We start from the raw sequence: 21,991 nt of genomic DNA, 5'->3' as shown, positions 1-21,991 counted from the left end.
ACAGTTGATATGGGCACAGTTTTCACATTTATTGAAACATTAACTGATCCCTACTTAGCCTATGCAAAACAACTTGTTTCAGTACAGTGTTTAGAAAAGTTACGTTAAGTAGCTTTTATAAATGTGCCTTAGAAAAAAAATCTTGAGACAAAACAATGGCACTGACATATTTTCAGATATGTCAGAGTTGCATTCAATTAAGACAGCTCAATGCATTTTAGTCGGGACTTGTCTGTGATGCAGAGGGTAGTGTGTTTTTGGAGAAAATTTCATCTGAGGAGCCTAGACCCATTTACCCCATCATAGATGATGGTATGTATTAAAAGTACATTTTATTACATGTACAATAAAAAAAAAAATACTTTTTAAAAACACTTTTTAAAATAAAATAAAAAATAATAATATTATTAAAAATAATAATTCTTATATATTCTTCTTATATATATTAAAAATATTGAGTTTGTGTAAATATTTTGACAACGTCACAAACAGACCGAAACGGGTGCTTCGTTTCAGCATCTTGTGTGCCAATGGCGCCCCCTGTTGATAGACGCTGTAATCGGTTCTCGTCAGCAGTGCTTTATTAAACCTCTCCCTCCCTCGACGTCAGCTTTTGGGAACTTGGGCAAGGGAAAGTTTAGGGAGAAAAAAAAAAGTCTGCTGTTGTCTATGTATGGATGAATACCTTTAAGTATATCGTACAAGAGAGAAAACTAGCGCAGCGTAGCCAGAAATGGAAAATGCGTGGCATCCGCACTGAAAAAGGGCTGTAAGAAAACTTTTCTACTTTAATGTGATTTTTTACCTCTTATCCGGACGGACAAAGGCAACAAAGCAAAACTGAGTTTACCGGTGACGGTTTTCCAAGGAAACAAAACCCATGAAGTTTCAAACGAGGACACTTTTCAGTCGGAAGGATTTTAAAACGCTGCGCGTGACTGTTTGTTAACAAAAACGGGAGGAAAGTCTTTGGAAACGTGATTAAAGCTTTATAGGCGAAACGAGCAATGGCAAAGAAATACGACTTCCTCTTTAAATTATTGCTTATTGGCGATAGTGGTGTTGGCAAGACCTGTCTGATCATCCGTTTCGCAGAAGACAATTTTAATTCAACGTACATATCGACCATCGGTAAGTAACGTTATACACAATGAAACTGCTTGTAATACTGTTTGATAAGGCAAGATGTTTCGCTCTACTGCTCAGTTTCTACCTTGCAAAGCAAGTGCTACCCCAAGTGTTTGTTCATGTCAGTACTAGTCTAAACGTCATTTCATTCCAGCCTCTTGCCCAGTATAACTCAATCAGTCCTGCGGATCATCCTCCTCCTCCCTGATTGCATTTCCGGACCGCTCGCGCTACTTTATTTCTGCCAGCCACAGCCTGCCCCTCTCTGTATCTCATTTTCCCAATCTCACGTCCACGAGTTACACCCCCTTCCTTTCTGCATCAGATGGAGGCCATCCTCCATGGCATTTAGTGCATTCACCCAGATCTTCAAAGACCCCCTCCCTCCCTCCTAATTCACTGAAAAACAAACCAGGGTGTTTATTAAACCATTAGAGCAGTGATTGTATCTCATTATGCCTGCTCATGTGTTTCTGAATGTAGCAAACATATTCATTAGTCCACTTTTATTGAGCCTCTTGGGGTTAAAACATGTCCATCCTTCCTTTCTGCCCCTCCTGTTTATCCATTTCCTTTTTTCTTCTTTTCCCCCCCTAGGTATTGACTTTAAAGTGAAGACTATTGAGGTTGATGGGAAGAAAGTTAAACTGCAAGTCTGGTAAAAAAAAAAAGAAAAAAAAGATCAACATGATATTATATAAAAATTAAATACACATGCAAATTTAATATTATAAATGTTTTTTTGTTTTTTCTTTTAGTCCTGTTTGTTTGATAAATCTAAGTTAAAAGTTATTCAAGTCTATTCAGCTGAAATTCTTTACATGTGTACAAAATGTCTAGGTAAATATGGTGGCAGTGTTATGTACACAAGAAGTCTTCAGTGTGTGTTTCTGTTTGACAGCTGGCTGTTAAAACAGTATGTTTGGTGTAAATGTGCCAAAGGTGGAGTCTGGTTGAGTTTAGTCCCAGTCCCAGACCTGACTCATTAGTAAAGTCATTAATGTGCAACGGCAGTGACAGCTGGAAGTACAGAGTCCAGTTGCTGTAAAATATGTATATTAAACGTGCCAGATGAGATTGATGTTACATAAGTGGCATAGTTTTTTTTACTGACAAGCTTTCTGACTGCTAAAATGTCTTATGTGTGCAACTGGTTTTATTTAGGGACACAGCGGGACAGGAGAGGTTTAAAACCATCACTACTGCATACTACAGAGGGGCCATGGTGAGACAAGAAACACAAATGTTAACATAAACTAATCTTCTTGGTCCTACATCTTAAATAGCCATAAACTTACATAATGTGATTATTGCGAAACCAAGAATTCGACAGTTATTTAGATATGGCAAATCATACACATAATGTTAATCTCTTTCAGGGCATCATCCTTGTGTATGACATCACTGATGAAAAATCCTTCGAGAATATTCAGAACTGGATGAAGGGCATCAAAGAAGTAAGAGAGAAAGAGGAAAATAAAATATGTCAGTCATTATAGGAGTTTTATAAGTAAAGGTCGACATATTACCTTTAAAGGTCCCGTATTATGCCCCTTTTCACAAGATGTAAAATAAGTCTCTGATGTCCCCAGAGTGTGTATGTGAAGTTTCAGCTCAAAATACCCAACAGATCATTTTTTACAGCATGTTTAAATTGTCATTTTTTGGGGCTCAGAAAAATGCGCTGTTTTAGTGTGTGCCCTTTAAATGCAAATAAGCTGCTGCTGGACGACCCAGGGGGCGGAGCTTCATGAGCTCACGCTCAGTCTCTCAGGACAATTTCATCTCACGGAATGATGATAATATCAGAAAGTCTCAGTAACGGTGTTCATTTCGAGTCGGACAATAATGCCTACAGAGTCAGAGTGCTGTATAGAGATGAAACAGGTATAGTTTAGTAGTTTAATTACGGTTATTATAACGTATTTGTCATCTGCTTGTATGTATCCATTATTTATTAATAGCCTACAAGTCTGCTGTTTCGGACCAGGTCCGAATGATGATCAAACATATACTGATGAGTTTAATAAAGTTTATTGTACATCACACAAAAGATGAAGCGTCAGTTTTACTTCAGAAAATCACCGTAAGAGCTGAGTAAACACCGTAAGTTATAAGAAGTGTGCAAGTACATTTCGGTAGAGTTGAGGGAGCATTTCTGTGGGCGGAGGTTAGTCAAAAAACTGTTCTAGTGACGTCATTAAAGAAGGAAGTAGAGGGATGTAGTCCAAACGGGCCGTTCGATGTAGGCGACTTCTGTTAAATAAAATATCTCGCTTGGCATTGAACTTTGAGCTTTATCATTTTACAGATATTATTTATACTCTAACAACAACATTACACACTAACTAAAGTTTGAAACATGGGATCACGAAGAACGGGACCTTTAACATATTTCTCTTGTCCCATACCTGATTAGTTTGGACAACTTGACTCATTTTGTTAGGAAAACGAATCTAATCAAATCTAAGGTGTATTGTTTTAGGGTGTTTTTTTTTCTTTTCTTACTATTGTATATACAGTGATTATAATAAGATTTTTCTGTCAACCTCCAGAAAAGCATATAAAATGAAACCGGGTTTATTAAATGTGAGTTTCAGTTCTTTATAAGATGCCATAGGAAGCAGATCCTGCACAGGTTACCAGAACAGAGATGCACTAAAAATACATGAGGCCTTTTGTTAAAACAAGTCTCAGTTTTGATGAAAATAAGGAAGTGAGCACATGCTTATTTTCTGTGTTTCCCAGAATGCATCCGCAGGTGTAAGTCGGATGTTACTGGGTAACAAGTGTGATATCGAGGCCAAGCGGAAAGTGTCAACGGAGGTGGGTGAGAAGGTGAGTGCTGTCATACACACTACCAGTATGTGGTTTGAGAAAAGATGTCTTTCTTTGTCCATCCAAGTCGTGCGTACAAGGAGTTTTGTTGGTGCTTTGAATGACTTTTGATTTACAGCATGTGCATAAAAAATGAAAAAATGAAAACTCTGTCATCATTTACTCACCCTCAAGTTGTACCAAACCTGTATGAGGTTTTTCTTCTGCTGAACACAAAAGAAGATATAATGAAGAATGTCAGTAACCAAACAGTTGACATTAGCCATTGCCTTCCATAGTATCTTTATTTTTTTTGTCATACTATGGAAGTTAGTGGGACCCATGGTTTGGTTACCCATGTTCTTCAGAATATCTTCTTTTGTGTTCAGCAGAAGAAAGAATTTCATACAGGTTTGGAACAACGTGAGGGTGAGTAAATGATGACAGAGTTTTCATTTTTGGGTGATATATCCCTTTAAATAATTCTCATCATAAAAAAAAATGATTGTCATTTTTCTTTCGTTATAGCTTGCAAAGGAACATGGTATTCGATTTTTCGAGACTAGTGCAAAATCGAGCATCAACGTTGAGGAGGTATGGTTTGACTGATTCATGATATGTTCACTTAGCAAAAAAATTAGCAGGCAAACAAAGAAATGGTATTTTTATTAGTATGATTTGTTTATAGGGACAGTCGATCTTTATCTGTCACTCAGATATAATATCAGTATTATACGTTCTTACAAATGTACAATATAATGATTGTTTTGAAATAGATATTTTTTTATGAGTTTCAGTGGCAGAAGCTTCCTTAAAAATATTAAATCTGGTATTTTAATATGTTGAATTTGATATAATTGGTCTACTTTTTGACAAGATTTACCTTTCTCTCCATAGTCTTTTGCTTCTCTTGCTCGAGACATTTTGCTGAAGTCAAATAAGTCGGTAAGTTTCCAGTGTGTGTGTGTACATAGATAAAATGAACAATTATGCTTATTGTCTGTACATATTAATACTGAAACAAACACACAATCAGTTTTGAAAGTTTTGAAGTACTAAACTTATTTGTAGATTTCATCTCAACTGGTATCACCAGTTTTTTTTTTTTATCAGACAGATCTAAAGAATAAATTATCATGAACTGTAACAAAGCTGCAAGGCTGTAGGCCTTGTATTAGATTTAATATATTTTCTGTTTTTAAAGGGTCCATCTGGCCGAGAGGTTAAAATTACCACCAGCACAGAGAAAAAGTCCTCCAAATGTCTTCTTCTTTAGATATGCCTTTACCGAGAGGACATTCTCACTACACACACATACTCGCACACGCACATAGAATTGCTTTGTTAATTCCTGAATGTTTTTTGTAAAGTGAACATGGAATGCTAATAGGAAGTGGTTTCCAAGAAAGATTGCAGTGGTAAGATATGAAATACAGGGTGGGCCATTTATATGGATACACCGTAATAACATGGGAATGGTTGGTGATATTAAAGTCCTGTTTGTGGCACATTAGTATATGTGAGGGGGAAAACTCCTCAAGATGGGTGGTGTGTACTAATATATACTAATGTGCCACAAACAGGACTTTAATATCACCAACCATTCCCATGTTATTACGGTGTATCCATATAAATGGCCCACCCTGTACATTAAATGATATATAAAACAGGGTACAGCTTTCATGTAGTTAAGAGGAAAATCACCTTTTTTTAATTTCCTGTTTATATTTTCACACTACACAAACAGTGACTAGGCTACCATGGTGACAATGTTGGTTTTACTTGCTCAAGTCCTAGTTTTGCTCACTTCCGCATTATTTCAGGTGTAGATGGGCATGATAGTTCTTTTTGTCAAAAATACAGTTAATCTGCACTTTCTGACAAATGGTTTGAATGGTCGCTGCTATAAAAGTTGAATAACTTCAATTTTTACAGACTGTGACCTCTTAAAATGGATGGATAAGAGAATTTAGGATGTAAAATGAGTTGTGTGAGAAAATAATTGATGGATTATGGGTGGGAATATAATAATGTTCTACTGAAAATTCACAGTGTGTTTCTCCAAAGGGATTATGATCAGGCATAATGCATGTTTGGTTTTGCATAATTGGTTGCATCAAGTTTCTGTATTTCTGCATTATTACACTTTTTATATTCTTTGACACAGCATATTTCTCTGAAATTTTACAATGAACTGCTTTTAATAAAGTGAGTAATGTTCAACATTTTGTGAAAGTTTTTCTTTTTACTGGTAATAGAATAGAATATCAAATATAAACATTTTATTTAGAGTTGTGGCCAAAAGTGATGTCCGGAGGGGATATTTGTTTTTAATGACCCTACAAGTTAAATAAATAAAATACTTTAAATATTTTAAATAAATATTTTTAAAACTTTTAAATATGAGGGAAAAACAAAACACTAAACTTGGTTAAAGTACTTGTATGACAAAATTATTTAGCAAAAAAAAAAGGCAAGCAACAGCTACAGGTTTTATTTAAAAACCTGTTAAAAAAAGCATAAACAAAACACAAAGCTCACTGGAAAAAGCATACATTCACTTCAACATAATCAGTTATTAATATTTCGTAGATTTTTCTCTTGTTTTTTTTTCTTCTTCATTATTTCTTTATATGACATCCTGGCCAAAAATGATGTAGGCCTATGGACAATTTGGGATTTTGGGCGTGTTTTATTGAAGGTGTCAATTCTGGGCCGGACATCCCTTTTGGCCACTCCCGTATTTCTCACCTCTTCTTCGATGCAAGTGCAAAGCTATATATTTTGCGCATGCGCGGAAAGGTCGCCAACCGTTGCGACTGTCGAAGTAGGTTGCCAAGCAACCGCCTTTTCAGTGCAGCATCAGCACCTCGCGCTGGGTGAATGCGGTGCCGCATTGAACAAATATTAGGGACACGTGCTACCACAATGCGCTGCCTATTTTATCCTTCTAAAACTGAGTCACGCTGAAATGGCATCGGATAACGTTTACGTGACGTAATTATATTAGGCGTGAATAACAACGTAAGCTAAGACACTTACAAGTCTGGCGCGATTACGTAGTGATGCTCATGTCCGGGATACGGACGGGACGGGAGTCCTCGTGACTGCGGGAGGAAAACGGGGAGACTGGATCTAGGATCAAACTCCCACACAGGGGCACCATGGCGTTATAATTATTATACAAAACAAACAGATGCATCATGGGACCAACATAGCGAGTGAGCGAGTTTGTCCTCGTAAATTTCATTTCCTTTTTCTGTCGACCGTTCCCTTTTCTCTCCCGATACTGTTTTGCTTCATGAGACGTCTCTTCCGAGCTCAGGCGGGGGATGTGAGGCTCTCTAGTGGAAACCCGGGGAAGATACACTTCGATGTGAGCTGGACTGAGATTGTTTCTTTAGTCCTTTTCCGCGCGTCCTCCTCCGTGGAGTAGCCAGAAGGCCAAAGCTGCTTCTCTGGCCTGCGGATGCGGCAGACACTCGGCCTGCTAAAGGCTCTGGGTACCGCAATGCCGCGGGGACGGGGGGAGAGAGACGGCAGGTGGGCGACGGAGCGAGCGAGATCTAGGATTGGAGAATGCATATGTACGACGCCAAGAATAAATGTTAACACAACATAAGTGTGTCAAGTTCAGTTTTAACAGCTGTGGGATTCATTTTAGGACCCTATATAGACCCTAACTGTATATTTAAAGAAGTATCTTCATTTCATATATTTTGAACTGTCACATAGTCCCATAATTTAGGAGGTATTTCAGTAGCCATCATGCCTTCACCGTCGGACTCCAGTAGCGTGGCCTCGATGTCAGGGTCTCGAGCTTTGTCTGGTAGTCGCAGAGGAATGTCTGGGAGGACCAGTGCACGCCTGCTGCTGTACCTGGGCTTGTGTCACCTTGCGCTTGGGGCCATGGTGCTGGCCTTCAGCTTCACAAGCCTGGCCTTCACCTCATCACCCCGTGTCAGACAGTCCTGTCCTTTCTGGGCCGGCTTCTTCGTAAGTTTCTTTGAATATATTAACATTGGCATGACATGTCAGCAATGTCCTGCAGTGGATCATGCTATATTTAATGTACTGTTTATATTATTATAATTATTATGATGAACACAGTTTTTTTTAAAACTCATATTATACTAGGCTAAACATGGAATATTGTTTCCAATATTCTATCTATCTATCTATCTATCTATCTATCTATCTATCTATCTATCTATCTATCTATCTATCTATCTATCTATCTATCTATCTAATATTTCTGATCTATCTATATAAAAAAACAAATTCTGTAGATTTTTTCCAATAATATATACTGGCAACTCTTTTCAATATAATGAAATTGAGGTGTGGGTCTGCCAAGCTCCAAAAAGAAAAAAGTAGTAGTGGGAGGAGGGAGGAGGAGGAGGAGGAGGGACTAACATAAATTGTTCCATTGGACGTTTGCTTTGTAATCCAAGTCTTCTGCAGCCATCTAACTTATATTTGTGTGAGAGACATAAATCTATCCCTTGATCTATACATTTTTTTACACAACAGGTTGTGGCATCAGGAGTAGTGGGTGTGATATCATGGAGGAGGCCCTTCACTCTTGTCGTATGTACCTTCATCATCTTGACATGATGTATTGAGTGTGTGCATTTGTCTGCTCCTCTTTAGTTTTTCCAGTGATGCTGTTTTTGTTTCGTTCAGGTGTCGCTGTTCATGCTGCTGTCTGCAGTGTGTGTGATTCTCAGTCTGGCTGGTTCCATGCTGTCATGTCAGAATGCACAGATGGTCAAATCTTATGTTACCTGTCAGGTAGTCTTCTCTTCTCTTCTCTTCTCTTCTCTTCTCTTCTCTTCTCTTCTCTTCTCTTCTCTTCTCTTCTCTTTTCTTTTCTTTTCTTTTCTTTTCTTTTCTTTTCTTTTCTTTTCTTTTCTTTTCTTCTCTTCTCTTCTCTTCAAATAGTCTATTATCTGTGTGTTTGTTCCAGATGGAGAATCGCCTGTGTCTTTGCTGTGACCCAAAGCAGACGTGCTCTCCAACAGAAGATGAGACACTAGTGCTCTACCAACATTCAGATTGCCACGCTGTGCGTCACCAGCTCAAGGTATCTGCTTTTTAAGATTGTAAACAAGTTTAGCAAATTTTTCATTTCAAGTCACAAATGAAAAGTTTAACAAAAGAAAATATTATGTCAGTGCAATGATTCAGTGACTTTAAAAAAAAAAAATATATATATTTTTTTAATTTAATGAAATACAAAATGAGACCCCCAAGTTAAGGAAGATTACTAAGGTAAGACTATCTTAAAGGATTAGTTCACTTTCAAAAAAATTTTTGCTGATAATTTACTCGTCACGCGTCACGTCATCTATCTAAGTTATTTGTCTGTGTACTCCGGTTCAAAAAGGTAGGGAAGGGCGAAAAATGTCATCTCATTTTCTCCTCCAACTTCAAAATCATCCGACATGTTTGTTTTAATTTATTATTATTATTATTTTTATTTTTTACGTGACCTTTCCAACGTGATGACGTAATACGTGGTGCATCTCAGAGATGGTACAAGATGGGCATTTGTGGTTAAAAAGTATATATATATATATATATATATATATATATATATATATATATACCGTATTTTCCGGACTATAAGTCGCTCCGGAGTATAAGTCGCATCAGTCAAAAAATGCGTCATGAAGAGGAAAAAAACATATATAAGTCGCACTGGACTATAAGTCGCATTTATTTAGAAATTTATTTCACAAAATCCAAGACCAAGAACAGACATTTAATCTGGAAAGGCAAGTTATTCAACTACACAGTAGCACACAGAACAACAGGCTGAGTAGGTGTCCGGTGTGTTAACACAACACACTAACAGTTATTCAGCTACACAATAGCATAAAGAACATATACCTGGGAGGCTGAATAGGCTAAATCAACATAAGCCAGTGAGTCCAACAAGCAAGTTACCAGTAAACAAGTTCACCAAGCACCCGCGATCTCATTCCACATCACTGAATCCATTGAATTTTCTTCATCCTTGGTGTCGCTTCTGAACAACTCCGCCATAGAGCGCCCTCTCGTGGCTGTAGACGGTAATGTTTTCATCTCAGTCTGAATTAATTTTTATATATAAGTCGCACCTGACTATAAGTCGCAGGACCAGCCAAACTATGAAAAAAAGTGCGACTTATAGTCCGGAAAATACGGTATATATATATATATATTAGAAAATGACCAATTGTTTCGCGAGATAAGACCCTTATTTCTCGACTGGGATCGTGTAGAGACTTTGAAGCTGCATTAAGACAGACATTTGAACCTTCTTTGAACATTGGTATAGTTGGTTGCCATTGAAGTCCATTCTGTGTAGAAAAATCCTGGAATGTTTTCCTCAAAAACCTTAATTTTTTTTCGACTGAAGAAAGAAAGACATGGATCTCTTGGATGACATCGGGGTGAGTAAATTATCAGCAAACATTTTTTTGAAAGTGAACTAATCCTTTAAGAGCTAGTTTAACCAACTAGCAGTTAGACAAGAGGTAATCATTTTTAATTTTCCAATTCAAATTACTCTAAACTACCATTATATGTAACTGACTTAAAAAAATTAGGACCAGACTAGTCTTTTAGAAAAAAACAACAACAAAAAAACAGGGGGCGCATTACAGAAAGATTCTAACTTAAGAATCTATCTTAACTGTTTGGTAACCAGGGCAATTTTAGTTAGGACCTCATTTAGGACAAAAGCTATTACATAATGACATTTCTTAAGTGCATAATCTTATCTTAACTATGGATAGGAAAAGGGTATTATAGAAGCATCCTAACTCCACAAAAAATCCTAAAAACTGTCTTAACTTCAAAATTATTTGAAAGCCAACTGTACATAATCTGTAAGCCAACTGCCAACTGTAAGCCAAATCACATAATGATAGCCCTGTCTGAGAATGACGTCACATTTATTAATGATAAAAGATGAAGAAAGACTTGCAGTTGATGTGCTGCTCTTTGACGACAAAACTCTTAACAAATAATTACAGTCTCCTATGAAATAAAAGGATTAGGCTTTGACTTTTCTACCAAGCTTATCAAAACTTCACTTAATGAAAAGCACCACTTATTTTGTTTCTCCATTCTCCAGTTTTTCCGTTTTACTTCACAGCAGTTGTTTGCGCGTCGTTGGTAACAGACCTGAGAGTTGATTACCGAACTCGATGGAGGGGTTAAGATTTCCTAACTACAGATAAGATGAGATTTTGTAAGATAGGATAATGATCTTTAATCAACTTAAGATTTGCTTCTGTTATACGAATTTGTGAAAAATCCTAAATTAACTTGTCAGATCTTAACTTAAGACTTGAGATAGAAAGATTCTGTAATACGCCCCCAGATGACTAAGGCCCTGTCCCAAATGGCGCACTTCATGCGGACTTTCGGTCTCGTGGACTTGAATTGCGCGTGCTCGCTGAGTCTACGAGTCCGTAGGCCGTCCCATTCAGCATTTTACCGCTCTGAAGTGTGCTCAGCAGCGCCCCCTTTGTACCCTTGAAGCGGTCTTCCGCGAAGCCCGCATAGAAGCAGGCTCCACGCACTTTAACTACCCAGGAATCCTTGCGAAAGGCCAATCAGACAACAGATGGGAGGAGATTTCACTGACGGATAATTGTTGACATGGCTGAGAAGAAAATATTACGGTTTTTATGACCTAAATGTACATTTTACCAGTTGTTACCTACAGTTTATACAAACATTATGGTCATCGACCAGTGGTTGATGTCTCAAACATAATAATAGCGTGTTTAATAATACGATCGTGTTATGATTCATTAAATAAATAGTACCGAATGTCAGGACTTTACTGAGTCATATGTAAACATAGTATGAATATTGACACCTGTAAATTGAAAAAATTATGTTTAAATTATGTTTTAAAATTGTAATCTTAGTTCAAATGGAACATTATGTAGCCTATTATTATGTACAACTGTATACATCATTTAAATAAGCATGATATATCTATTGTTTAATGCCCAGGTGATATGCACAATATCAAAATATAGAACTGTAAAATTAGGATGTGTAGTTGACATGGAGATAAGACATCAGAGCGCAAAAATGTGATTTCTCCTGTCCAACAACAACCAGGCCGTTATTTCCGGCGTGCCGATCGAGTCTGTCCCAAAAATACCTCTCAATGCGCCCTCGTGGACTCGCGCCAAGGGCCCTATAGGTCTGCACTACATGACGTCACCAAAGTGCGGACTCTGAGGAAGTCCACAAGTCCGGAGTGTGCCATTTGGGACAGGGCCTAACTTTTAAGACTAGTCTAAGCAGTTTATGCAACTGGCCACCAGGAGAAATTCTCACAAAAAAAATTCCACCTTATCCACAATGTGTAGGTAGGTGTCTATTTAAGGACTTTCTGTGCAACCTTTTTTTTGTGTCAGTTTTAGCAAACATTTGAAATGCTCTCAAGACACAAAAATATACTGTATATGTTATGTATAACAATATAATATGTTTAAAGTTTCATCAGTATTTTAATATATGTATGGTGGCAGTAGTTTTCCCCCCATAAATTTAGAATAAATTTTAGTACAAAAGTTATTGAAGAGTCAATTTGAATGATTTGTTTGTGAAGACATTTGTACGCACATTTCACTCACAAATTCATGCATACGCACGGTTAGTGAACAAGACCCAATGTACTCAATGTTTAAGATGTGGTCACATTAGCGAAATTTCAGCAAAAGTTTGCAGGAATAAAGGTCCATTGTCTGTTGTCAATAGTGTAGTAATGTATGAAGCAGAACTTACATATTAGTCACTTTCAAACCAAGAAGCTTTCTTATTGGTCAACACAGCGAATTTGGTTGACCAACCCGATTCGAAATCTGCTCGGGAAATATTTCACCCTCTCCCGCAACATTCTTGATCATGTGGATTTCGCCTGTGAAAATTTGCCACACAACAGTAAGTGTGACTGCACGTTGAGATGGCCATAAGCAGCATAGTGGAGTATAGTAGCATAGCTTTTTTGTTTTTATGGGCATCCTTTAATTTGATGCTCCTAGACCCCCAAATCAAACAAATAGCTCAGGTGCCTGAATAAGAATGAATTTAACCATGCTATTACTGTATATGTGTGTGCAGGACTTGCTGTTCAGTGCCTGTGGTCTCAGTATTCTCTCCACCATTATCTGCACTCTGTCCACGGTCACCTGCAGCATTCATATCTTCTCTCTGGACCTGCTGCATTTAGTGAGACAAAATGCACAAAATCTTTACACTGAAACACTAGGTTTACTAATAGTATAATGTTACAATGTAACATGTTTCTATCATCCAACTTTGTTTGTTGTAGCTGGCTCCTCATCGCTCCCGTTCCGTAAACCCAGAATGCACCACTCCTCAGGATGCATTTCTCAGTAACATGATGGACTTTGAGGAGTTTGTTCCACCCATTCCCCCACCACCATACTACCCTCCTGAATACACCTGCAGCTCTGAGACCGATGCACAGAGGTGAAAACACACACGCATTTGTTTTTCCATCATTTTGGTTGTTTCATACTGAGCTAATAAAATCTCCTAACCCAACAAAACTTTTAGGAAAACCTTTATAAACATTTTAAAATAGTATTTAGTATGTTTAGTGATGAAGCTTACATACTAGATAGAGTATGGTAGAGTATTGTTCCATTAAATTGTTCTCAGTTTTTTCAGGTAAATGTTCTTTATCACTCTGAAAATTTTGTTTATATTTCTATAGGCATCTGCTCATTTTAACTAGCCTACACCTTTTCTTTTTTTTCTTTTCTTTTTTTCTCATGCCTTGTTTTTCTGTGTGTACCTGCAGTGTCACGTATAATGGATCAATGGAGAGTCCAGTGCCTCTGTACCCTACTGACTGTCCTCCTCCTTATGAGGCAGTGATGGGTCAAAGGGCTTCTAGTCAGGTACTTTTTTTTTTTTTTTTTTTTGAAAGAAGTTTGCTCGATGCTCGACAAGGCCACATTTATTTAATCAAAAATACTGTAAAAACTGCAATATTGTGCAATATTATTACAATTTAAAGTCACTAAAGTCAATCATTTTATCCCTTAAACTCATCTTTGATCACTTGCCAAACTTGCCCATTGGCTTCTGTCCATCATCATGGCCTCCTAATCATCCCCATATATAATGATTGGCTTCATCACTCTGTCTCCTCTCCACCAATAAGCTGGTGGGCGTTCTGGTGCAATATGGCTGCCGTTGCATCATCCAGGTGGATGCTGCACATTGGTGGTGGTTGAGGTGGTTCCCCCTTCCATATGTAAAGCACTTTGAGTGTTTGAGTGCCGAGAGAACAAATTATTATTTTTTATATAATGCTTTCTTGTTGAATAAAAGTATTCATTTATTTAAAAAAAATAAAAATAATTCACTGACCCCAAACATTTGAATAGTAGTGTATATTAAGTCCAAATTTCATATTTTATCATGCTTTGTAATCATCATCATTATCTTGTAATACTGTGGTCATGATGACACTCTCACTATTTGTAGGCCACAGTGTTTGACACTCAAGCTGGTGAGCTGTCTGGAGAGAGAGGAACATCCACGGCTTTCAGTGGTGAAGGTGAGCCTTCAGGAAACAGGCCCTGTTTACACCTTGTGTTAAGATGTGTTTTCAGTGAAATTCATTTCAAATGTGTCTTCTGTGATAAATTTTTGTCAAGACATCCCATCTTTTATGTAACATCCTCCATCTCGACTCTCACTGGTGTGCCGAGTGCGTATGAATGCTATTGAATGATCGAATCCATGTGTATATGTGCACATTTTGTATATTCTCTCTCTCAGTTTCAATGGACAGTGGCTCTCTGTTGATGTCTGAGATTGTGGATATTCCAGATGACAGCTCCCCGTCCGAGGACTCCTGCCTCATGGAAGTGGGTGTCGGTGTGCGTGCACGACCACGGGGGGACAGCGAGGGAGGGGAGGGGGGAGAGTACGCCAGCTTCCGTTCCACACAGCATCCTGAGGGAATGGTGGCCGCTCCTTCTGGCAGGCATTGTTTCAGAGGCGAGAGATCGAACTCCTGCTCCTCCCCCAGCTCATACAACACCTCTACCTACAGGTGGGAAAGAGTTAAATCATTCAAAATTGTTAAACAAAATCACTTCTCAGGTGTAAATCTTCATTATTTTCTCCATAGGTCTCCATTGCTGAGGCGTCAAGCTCTGTTGGCTAGGAGCTGCTCTCAGTTGGAGTTCTTAGCGGGATCTCAGCATTCCTTTATCCCGGAAATCCGAGTTCGGCCCTGCACGCCCTCCCGACGGGACTCCTCATCCGCATTTCGCAACCCACCTACCACAGCCCAATCAGGTCCTGCTGAAGACCGCACGGACCACACGCCCGGACTGCTCCTTCTGAGGCCATGCTTACGTGAGCAAATTGGACGGGATCGGAAAGACAGCGATGGGTTCTTACCCCTTTTGAGGTCACACAGTGAACCAGGGCTTAGCTCTTCAACTGACACTGGTATAAACATACATATGTAACAGACTGCATTGTTTGGGATTGATGTGAAAACATGTATTTTGTCTGTTCCTGCCTTTTTTTCTTTTTTTTTTACCAAACTTTGTTTTACTTTTTTTAATACTTGTAACTTAAATATTAATGTGTACGTTTATACATTTATATAAGTATTTGTTACATCAAAAAAGTAATCTGATTACGTAATGCACATTACTTGTAAAGCGTCTGACGTCACGTGTGTTTTTGCATGTGCTCTTCTATCCTCAGGTGATTTCAGTCTCTTAGGAGGCAGTAAAGGAGTCAGTGAGGGGGGATCGCAGACCTCATCTGAAACTGGTAAGAGTTTAGCACTCTCAGGTCACAGAGACGTTTATTATGTACAATTATTATGATTAGGAGTAGCACAGTGTTATAATTTTATTTATATAATATTTTAAGTAGCTTTTATTTTTACATTTTTAGTTTAATTTTTTCTAATTAATTTAGTTATATATATATATATTTTTTTTTGTGTGGTTTTATTCTTTTTTTATATATATTAATATTTAGGTTTAAATTATTTTTATTTCAGCTTTAGTTTTAGTTTATTTTTGGTTTTATTTATTTCCACTTAGTAATTGTAGCGCTTCATCTTAAACTTATTCAATTTTTTGTTTATTTAAATGTTTCTTATCTTATCTAATCTAATATCTATATTTTATTTTAGCTTTATTTCAATTAACAATTTTGTTTTAAAGTTTAAAATACTTTTAGTTAATGATAATAACCCTGGTAACACATAATAAATGTATTTTTTAAACATGTAACTATCCCTAATAAATTTAAAGGGTTCATATCATGAGAAATAATACAATTTTAAGTTCATTTCAAGTTTCAAAACTCATCACTTGCTTTCATTTCAAAAAGACCATTTATTGAGACTGAGTTTCTTGTGAAATTCTCAAGTTTCGGAGCTCAAAAGTGCAAGTTTGTTAATGCATGACCATCCACATTTACACTTCAGCAGCAGCTATTCTTGTTTAGCAACATGACCTAACTCAAAGAAGATGCGTGAAGCAGGATTACAATTATCAATACAAATAAACTTTAATAAACACAACCACCATAAACGTAAAAGCAAGACAATGAACAGAAGAAACATTGGGCTTATATACACAAAGGAAGATCATTAACCGAACAGGGAACAGGTGTGAACTAATCAGAAACCACAACTAATAATCAACTCAGGTGATCTCAGGTGAATGTTGACAATGAAAACAAAACGAAACTGAACAAGACATGGATATGACAGTAATAAGAAAGTTGGATAAATGCTATCATTCCTAAATAATGATAACAGTAGAATGTGGTTTGTCTGCTAAACTGCATATCCTTCTGAAGAATGTTATAAACATGCATCTGTTTTATAATTTTTTTTTTTTTTAAAGATCCCTGATTTGTAAGGATGGAGCAGATAAAAACTATTTTAGACTTGCCGGCAAACCTCCATCCAAGGCAAGGGAGTTCATTTCTCATGCGATATTTCTTTAAGGTACAATAGAAACAAACTATCCATTTAATTCTAAAGGCCAGAGATATTTAAATTACTAAAATGTACAGAAAGTTACTTAGTTATTGTTAGCTAAAACTATTAAAAATATAGATGTTAAATGTTAAATAATTATTTGAAATAATTTGATGAAAAAAACTAAACGAAAATTAGAAATGTTGCCTTGGCACTAACTGAAATAAAATAAATAAAATTTAAATAGAAATATATATATTTTTTAAACTAATAAAAAATGACAATATTACATAACAAAATTACTGAAACTTGAAATAAATATTAAAATATAATTATAAAAATAATTTATATTAAATCATTAATAGTATATAAGTAACATTAAAATAATATTGCAGTGGACTTTATATTATTATTTTTCTACATTATTATTAATAATGTACAAAACTGTTTTACATTATTATTATTATTATTATTATTATTATTATTATTAATCTGTCTCTTTACCCCCCATATTTAAATTTTCTTTGGTTTATTTGTGTCATCCAGGGGTATCGTCTGGAGCTGGTTTGTTACCTCGCTCCTCTCTGGTCCTTTCTGCTTCCCTGCCCAGAAAGGGCAGCATTAAGGCTGTAAGTAGCCGGTTGCCTTCAAAACAGGTTCCAGCCACCTCGCTGCGTTTACCCAAAGACTGTGCACGCTCACTTGGAGACCTCAAGGTTAGAGCACGAAAAATGCTGATCCCCTACAGCCATATCACCCTGTAGCCCAAGACTGGTTGCCCACTGAGGCTACAGTAAGCAGGGTTGAGCGCGGTCAGTATCTGGATGGGAGACCTCCTGGGAAAGCCAGGTTGCTGCTGGAAAAGGTGTTAGTGAGGCCAGCAGGGGGTGCTGCTCACCCTGTGATCTGTGTGGGTCCTAATGCCCCAGTATAGTGATGGGACACGTCGGATAAGACGTCAAACCGAGGTCCCAACTCTCTGTGGTCATTAAAAATCCCAGTGCACTTCTCGAAAGAGTAGGGGAGTAAGCCTAGTGTTCTGGCCAAAATCCCTTCATTGGCCTTTATCAATCATGGCCTCCTAATAATCCCCCTCATTTGAATTGGCTCTATCACTCTCTCTCCTCTCCACCTATAGCTGGTGTGTGGTGAACTCACTGGCGCCGCTGTTCTGTGGCTGCCGTCCAGAGGTTTAAAGTCCAGGGGTAAGAAAGTACAAGTCCTGCCATATGTTTATTCCACTCATGTACTGATTTCACTAATTAGTTCCATCTCCTGGCTGAAAAACTGTGCTAATTAGCAAATCCAGGTGATTGGGACAAAACACCGAGGAGGACTTTTACTTTCTGAACCTGGACTTTACACCTCTGCTGCCGTCACATCATTCAGGTGGATGCTGCACACTGGTGGTGGTTGAGGAGATACGATTTTAAAGCACTTTCAGTAGTACATAGTAAAGCGCTAAATATATCATTCCTTATATTACTGTAATGTTAAATGTATAAACATGAAGATAAACTATTTCAATTCAGTTCAAATTTGTATTGCACTGTTCACAATTATCATTTTTCACTTTTCATTTCAGGTCACCAGAACTTTAGTTCAACGTTTCCTGCAAAGATCCAAACGTAACTTGGCCCCTGCAACTGAGCATGCTGGAAACTGTACTCAGGTGCCTAAAAGAAGGACAGGAGGAGAGGGAAATCTGCCGTTAGAGCAGGTAAAACATAGCAAATACCATAAATAAAATCATTTAGTTCAGCTGGAATTTTGTATAGTACAATTTAGTACTAAAATAACCCATCGCATGTTTGTGTTTCTATGAAGGTGCTTCGTAACTCTCTGGGAGCCAACAGGGGGCAGCAGCAGCACGTCCACCACCATTGCCGTGGACACCACCACTCCCATAGCGACAGTCGCCATAACGCCCGTCGGCACGATGATGACCCTGTAAGGGCCGGGGGAATCCACCTGCGTAGCTGCGGAGACCTCAACTCAACATCAGTCGCATCACTGCGCAGGCTCCACCCACCGCCGCACGGATCATCAGGGGCTCTTTACTCAGAATCTGCTCTCTGAAATGGGCGACGGATTCTGGAATAAATCACTGCATGAATAGGCAGAGGGGAAATTTGAGGGAAGAATAACAGGTGGGAAATAGGTTTGAGATGAGGAAATTATCTTGCAGACAGGGTTATGCGAAGCAACCCTTGATGCAGTTTTAGCTGTTCTCACTCACCATAATAAAAGACTGAACACTACACCCAATATAAGTGAGTTTAACCCTTCAGACCAACTGTTCTCTGTGCCTGACAAACTCTCTTCCATTTTGTTTTTTCATTTCTTTTTCGTTCCATCTAGTGCTTCTTTTTCTTGCTCACTGTGTTTACATGGATATGGAAAGAATGCAGCACCTCTGACACCTCTTATCTTCACAGCTCATTACAATGCACTCATGCAAATACAAACAACAAATATTTAAAAACAGCAAATTGTTTCTGTTCTAATCACATTCAGTTATGAATTACATGAATCATGCAAATAATACAGCCTATTTTTTCAATTCGAAATGGCGAAATATTTCTGTCAGTCATTTAACATTTCTGTCATAAAACAGTTGTCAGATATAAAATGTTCAGCTACTTATATCTAACCTCGCACTCTTTCACCATTAGAAACTGTGCTGGAATTCACATTGTGAATCTGTGAACAGTAAAGCCCGCCGCCTTTGATTTGATTGGCCATCTCAATCATTTTGACATTGACAATTGCCTTTTTAAGCGCTGAGGCAGACCAGCCTAAAAATGTACTTTTAAAAACATTTTGTCTTCCTAAAAATCAGAGCAGCATCAAGAATACGGCCTTGCAAACATGCACATGCAAAATGCATGATTGACCACGCACTCAAATGTTGTAACCAGCCACAAAATGCTTTTAACGAATTGGCCATCTTGGTTAGCGTAGCTAAATATATCCAAACATCATCTTACATATTTAAAATTGCTGTTTTTAACCTCATTTTGTCTCAACAGCTGAGGTTGATGCAGCCATGATGTATTTGGATTCATTGGCCTTTTTTCATTTTTTTTTTCAGAAGTGCATGTTTTTTTATTATTATTATTTTAACAACTAAGAGCATTCATTTGAAGCTTTGTTTTTTTGCATCTGTCTGTCTCTCATGGTGGAGTCTTGCTTCCCAGTCTGTATAATACTTTCGTACAGAATGCCTCTGCATGTAATGAGAAGGCTTGTTTTCTCTTTTTGACTGAACACCAAATGCACCAACACACACACACAGATACACAAACATGCTTGTGACAAACCTACAATGCAAAGAAAGTGTGAGGGAATTTAGGATTTTATAATATAAATGATTATCTGGCAATAAACATACTTGTACAGTTATGTCAAAGTTGAACTTTTAAAAAAAGTTGGGACCTTATTTTGAAAGATACATACCGAACTGGAAGTGAGACAATGAACACTGTCAAACTGATATATATCGTTCTAGACCCTTTGGGAATAATACATTGGAAAGACAGCCATGGACTTCTGGTGTATCTACTTTGTTGTATTCAGAAATGGATGTACATCTAAAGGAATAATTGCAGTTGTCAATTGTTTAGAAGTGCTTTGGAATGCTAATGGCTTTGAATCAGTAGCAATGTTGCTTAATAATGCATTAATTCAATTGTTATATATGTAAATAACTTTGATGCACGGAACCTTACGCTCACACATTCTGCAACTTTTTCAAGCACTGAAACCAAGTCTGAAAAAGAGCTTGATATTCTACCTCTTTTATTGCATACACTGACATGTTATGGCCCAGTGGAATATTTTCATTTAATGATTTTATGGGCTATTTATAAAAAAAACAAAAAAAAAACACTCTTCACTTACTGACGAAAAACTGTTGTTCTGTAAATATGATGCCTAAAAAGAACATTTAAAAACAGCTCTATTTAATGAACTTTTAATGCAAGTTATGTAATATATAAAAAAGAACACGGGAATAAATGTATACACATCAAATTGATTTGGAAAGTTTTAAAATCATTTATCAATTTCTCTGTCATTTCTTCATGCGTTGTGTCTACTTTTTAGATTTAGTTTGAAAGGTAAAAGTCTCTGGTGAGAGAAAAAAAATAATACTCTCGAACTCCTGTTTAGGAAACCCTGGGCTGAACGATACGTTCACGTTTTGTGTAATTACGTCATTTATTATGCACTTCTTCCTATATACACAGATGGATCAAGAAATCCAGAGATAGGTCGTACTGGATCAGTATTTTATGTTCCAGAATTTAAAATAGAAAAATATGGGAGATTAACAGATGGGACTTCAGTGTATACCACAGAAGTGGAGGCAATTCAGATGGCACTTAGTTAGGTGGAAGAAGTGATGCCAAATAAAGTTCACTTATATCTTAAGGCATCACTTATAAGCAAACATATCAAACAGTTAGATATGATATCTATATAGAAATATTGAATATTACGTATAGATTAAGGCAAGCTGGAACAATAATTACATTTGTTTGGGTACCAGCACATGCTGATATACCAGGAAATGAAAGATCTGATAAAATGGCTAAAGAGTCACTTAAACTGAACATCCCTACATCCCTACTATTACAGTTGCATTAAGTAGGATGGAAGGAAAAAGTATGGCAAAGAAACTGGAATGAATGTAAAACAGGAAGACATTTTTATAATATACATAATACTGTAAGACAAAGTATATTGACAAAAAATGTAAGTAGAGATGATCAGGTTATTTTAACAAGACTAAGGATGGGACATACAAAACTTAATTCTACACTTCATATTATAGGGAAACATGGTACAGGATTATGCGAAATATGTTCTATATATGATATATGAAATATGTCCTAGGTATGAACAGGAAAGGAATGAGTTAATAAGAGGGCTACAGGAAATGGGATGCAAAGAATTTACAATCAACAACATATTAAACACAAAACAAGGATATATAAATAAGGTCAGTTCATTAAGCATAGTGGTCTT

The 21,991-nt window shown here is 37.2% G+C and overlaps 1 protein-coding gene across 4 annotated transcripts; it reads left to right on the top strand.

Annotated features, from left to right (window-relative positions):
- The first annotated feature begins 552 nt into the window (after nt 1-552).
- On the top strand, nt 553-19,419 carry LOC311067550 (ras-related protein Rab-13). 4 transcript variants are annotated; one of them, XM_084089486.1, is made up of 20 exons: nt 616-1,131; nt 1,726-1,786; nt 2,293-2,353; nt 2,508-2,585; nt 3,877-3,966; nt 4,474-4,539; nt 4,843-4,890; nt 8,479-8,535; nt 8,632-8,739; nt 8,915-9,031; nt 13,084-13,191; nt 13,295-13,455; nt 13,790-13,889; nt 14,482-14,554; nt 14,779-15,055; nt 15,134-15,459; nt 15,724-15,792; nt 17,507-17,676; nt 18,546-18,680; nt 18,788-19,168. In XM_084089486.1, the coding sequence occupies exons 1-20, from the start codon at nt 1,008-1,010 to the stop codon at nt 19,037-19,039; spliced, it is 2,481 nt and encodes an 826-aa protein (XP_083945612.1). In that variant the 5' UTR covers nt 616-1,007; the 3' UTR covers nt 19,040-19,168. The 4 variants fall into 4 exon arrangements, with proteins under 4 accessions (XP_083945611.1, XP_083945612.1, XP_083945609.1 ...); XM_084089483.1 differs by lacking the exons at nt 616-1,131; nt 1,726-1,786; nt 2,293-2,353; ... (2 more) ...; nt 4,474-4,539; nt 4,843-4,890 and adding an exon at nt 6,831-7,941 and having other exon boundaries at nt 18,788-19,419; XM_084089484.1 differs by lacking the exons at nt 616-1,131; nt 1,726-1,786; nt 2,293-2,353; ... (2 more) ...; nt 4,474-4,539; nt 4,843-4,890 and adding an exon at nt 7,572-7,941 and having other exon boundaries at nt 14,830-15,055.
- Nucleotides 19,420-21,991: the final 2,572 nt, after the last annotated feature.

Source organism: Abramis brama, assembly GCF_963993115.1.
Source record: "Abramis brama genome assembly, chromosome: 17".
Classification (NCBI taxonomy): Eukaryota; Metazoa; Chordata; class Actinopteri; order Cypriniformes; family Leuciscidae; genus Abramis; species Abramis brama.
Note: the sequence above shows the minus strand (reverse complement) of the source record. Positions and strands in the feature narration are given on the sequence as shown.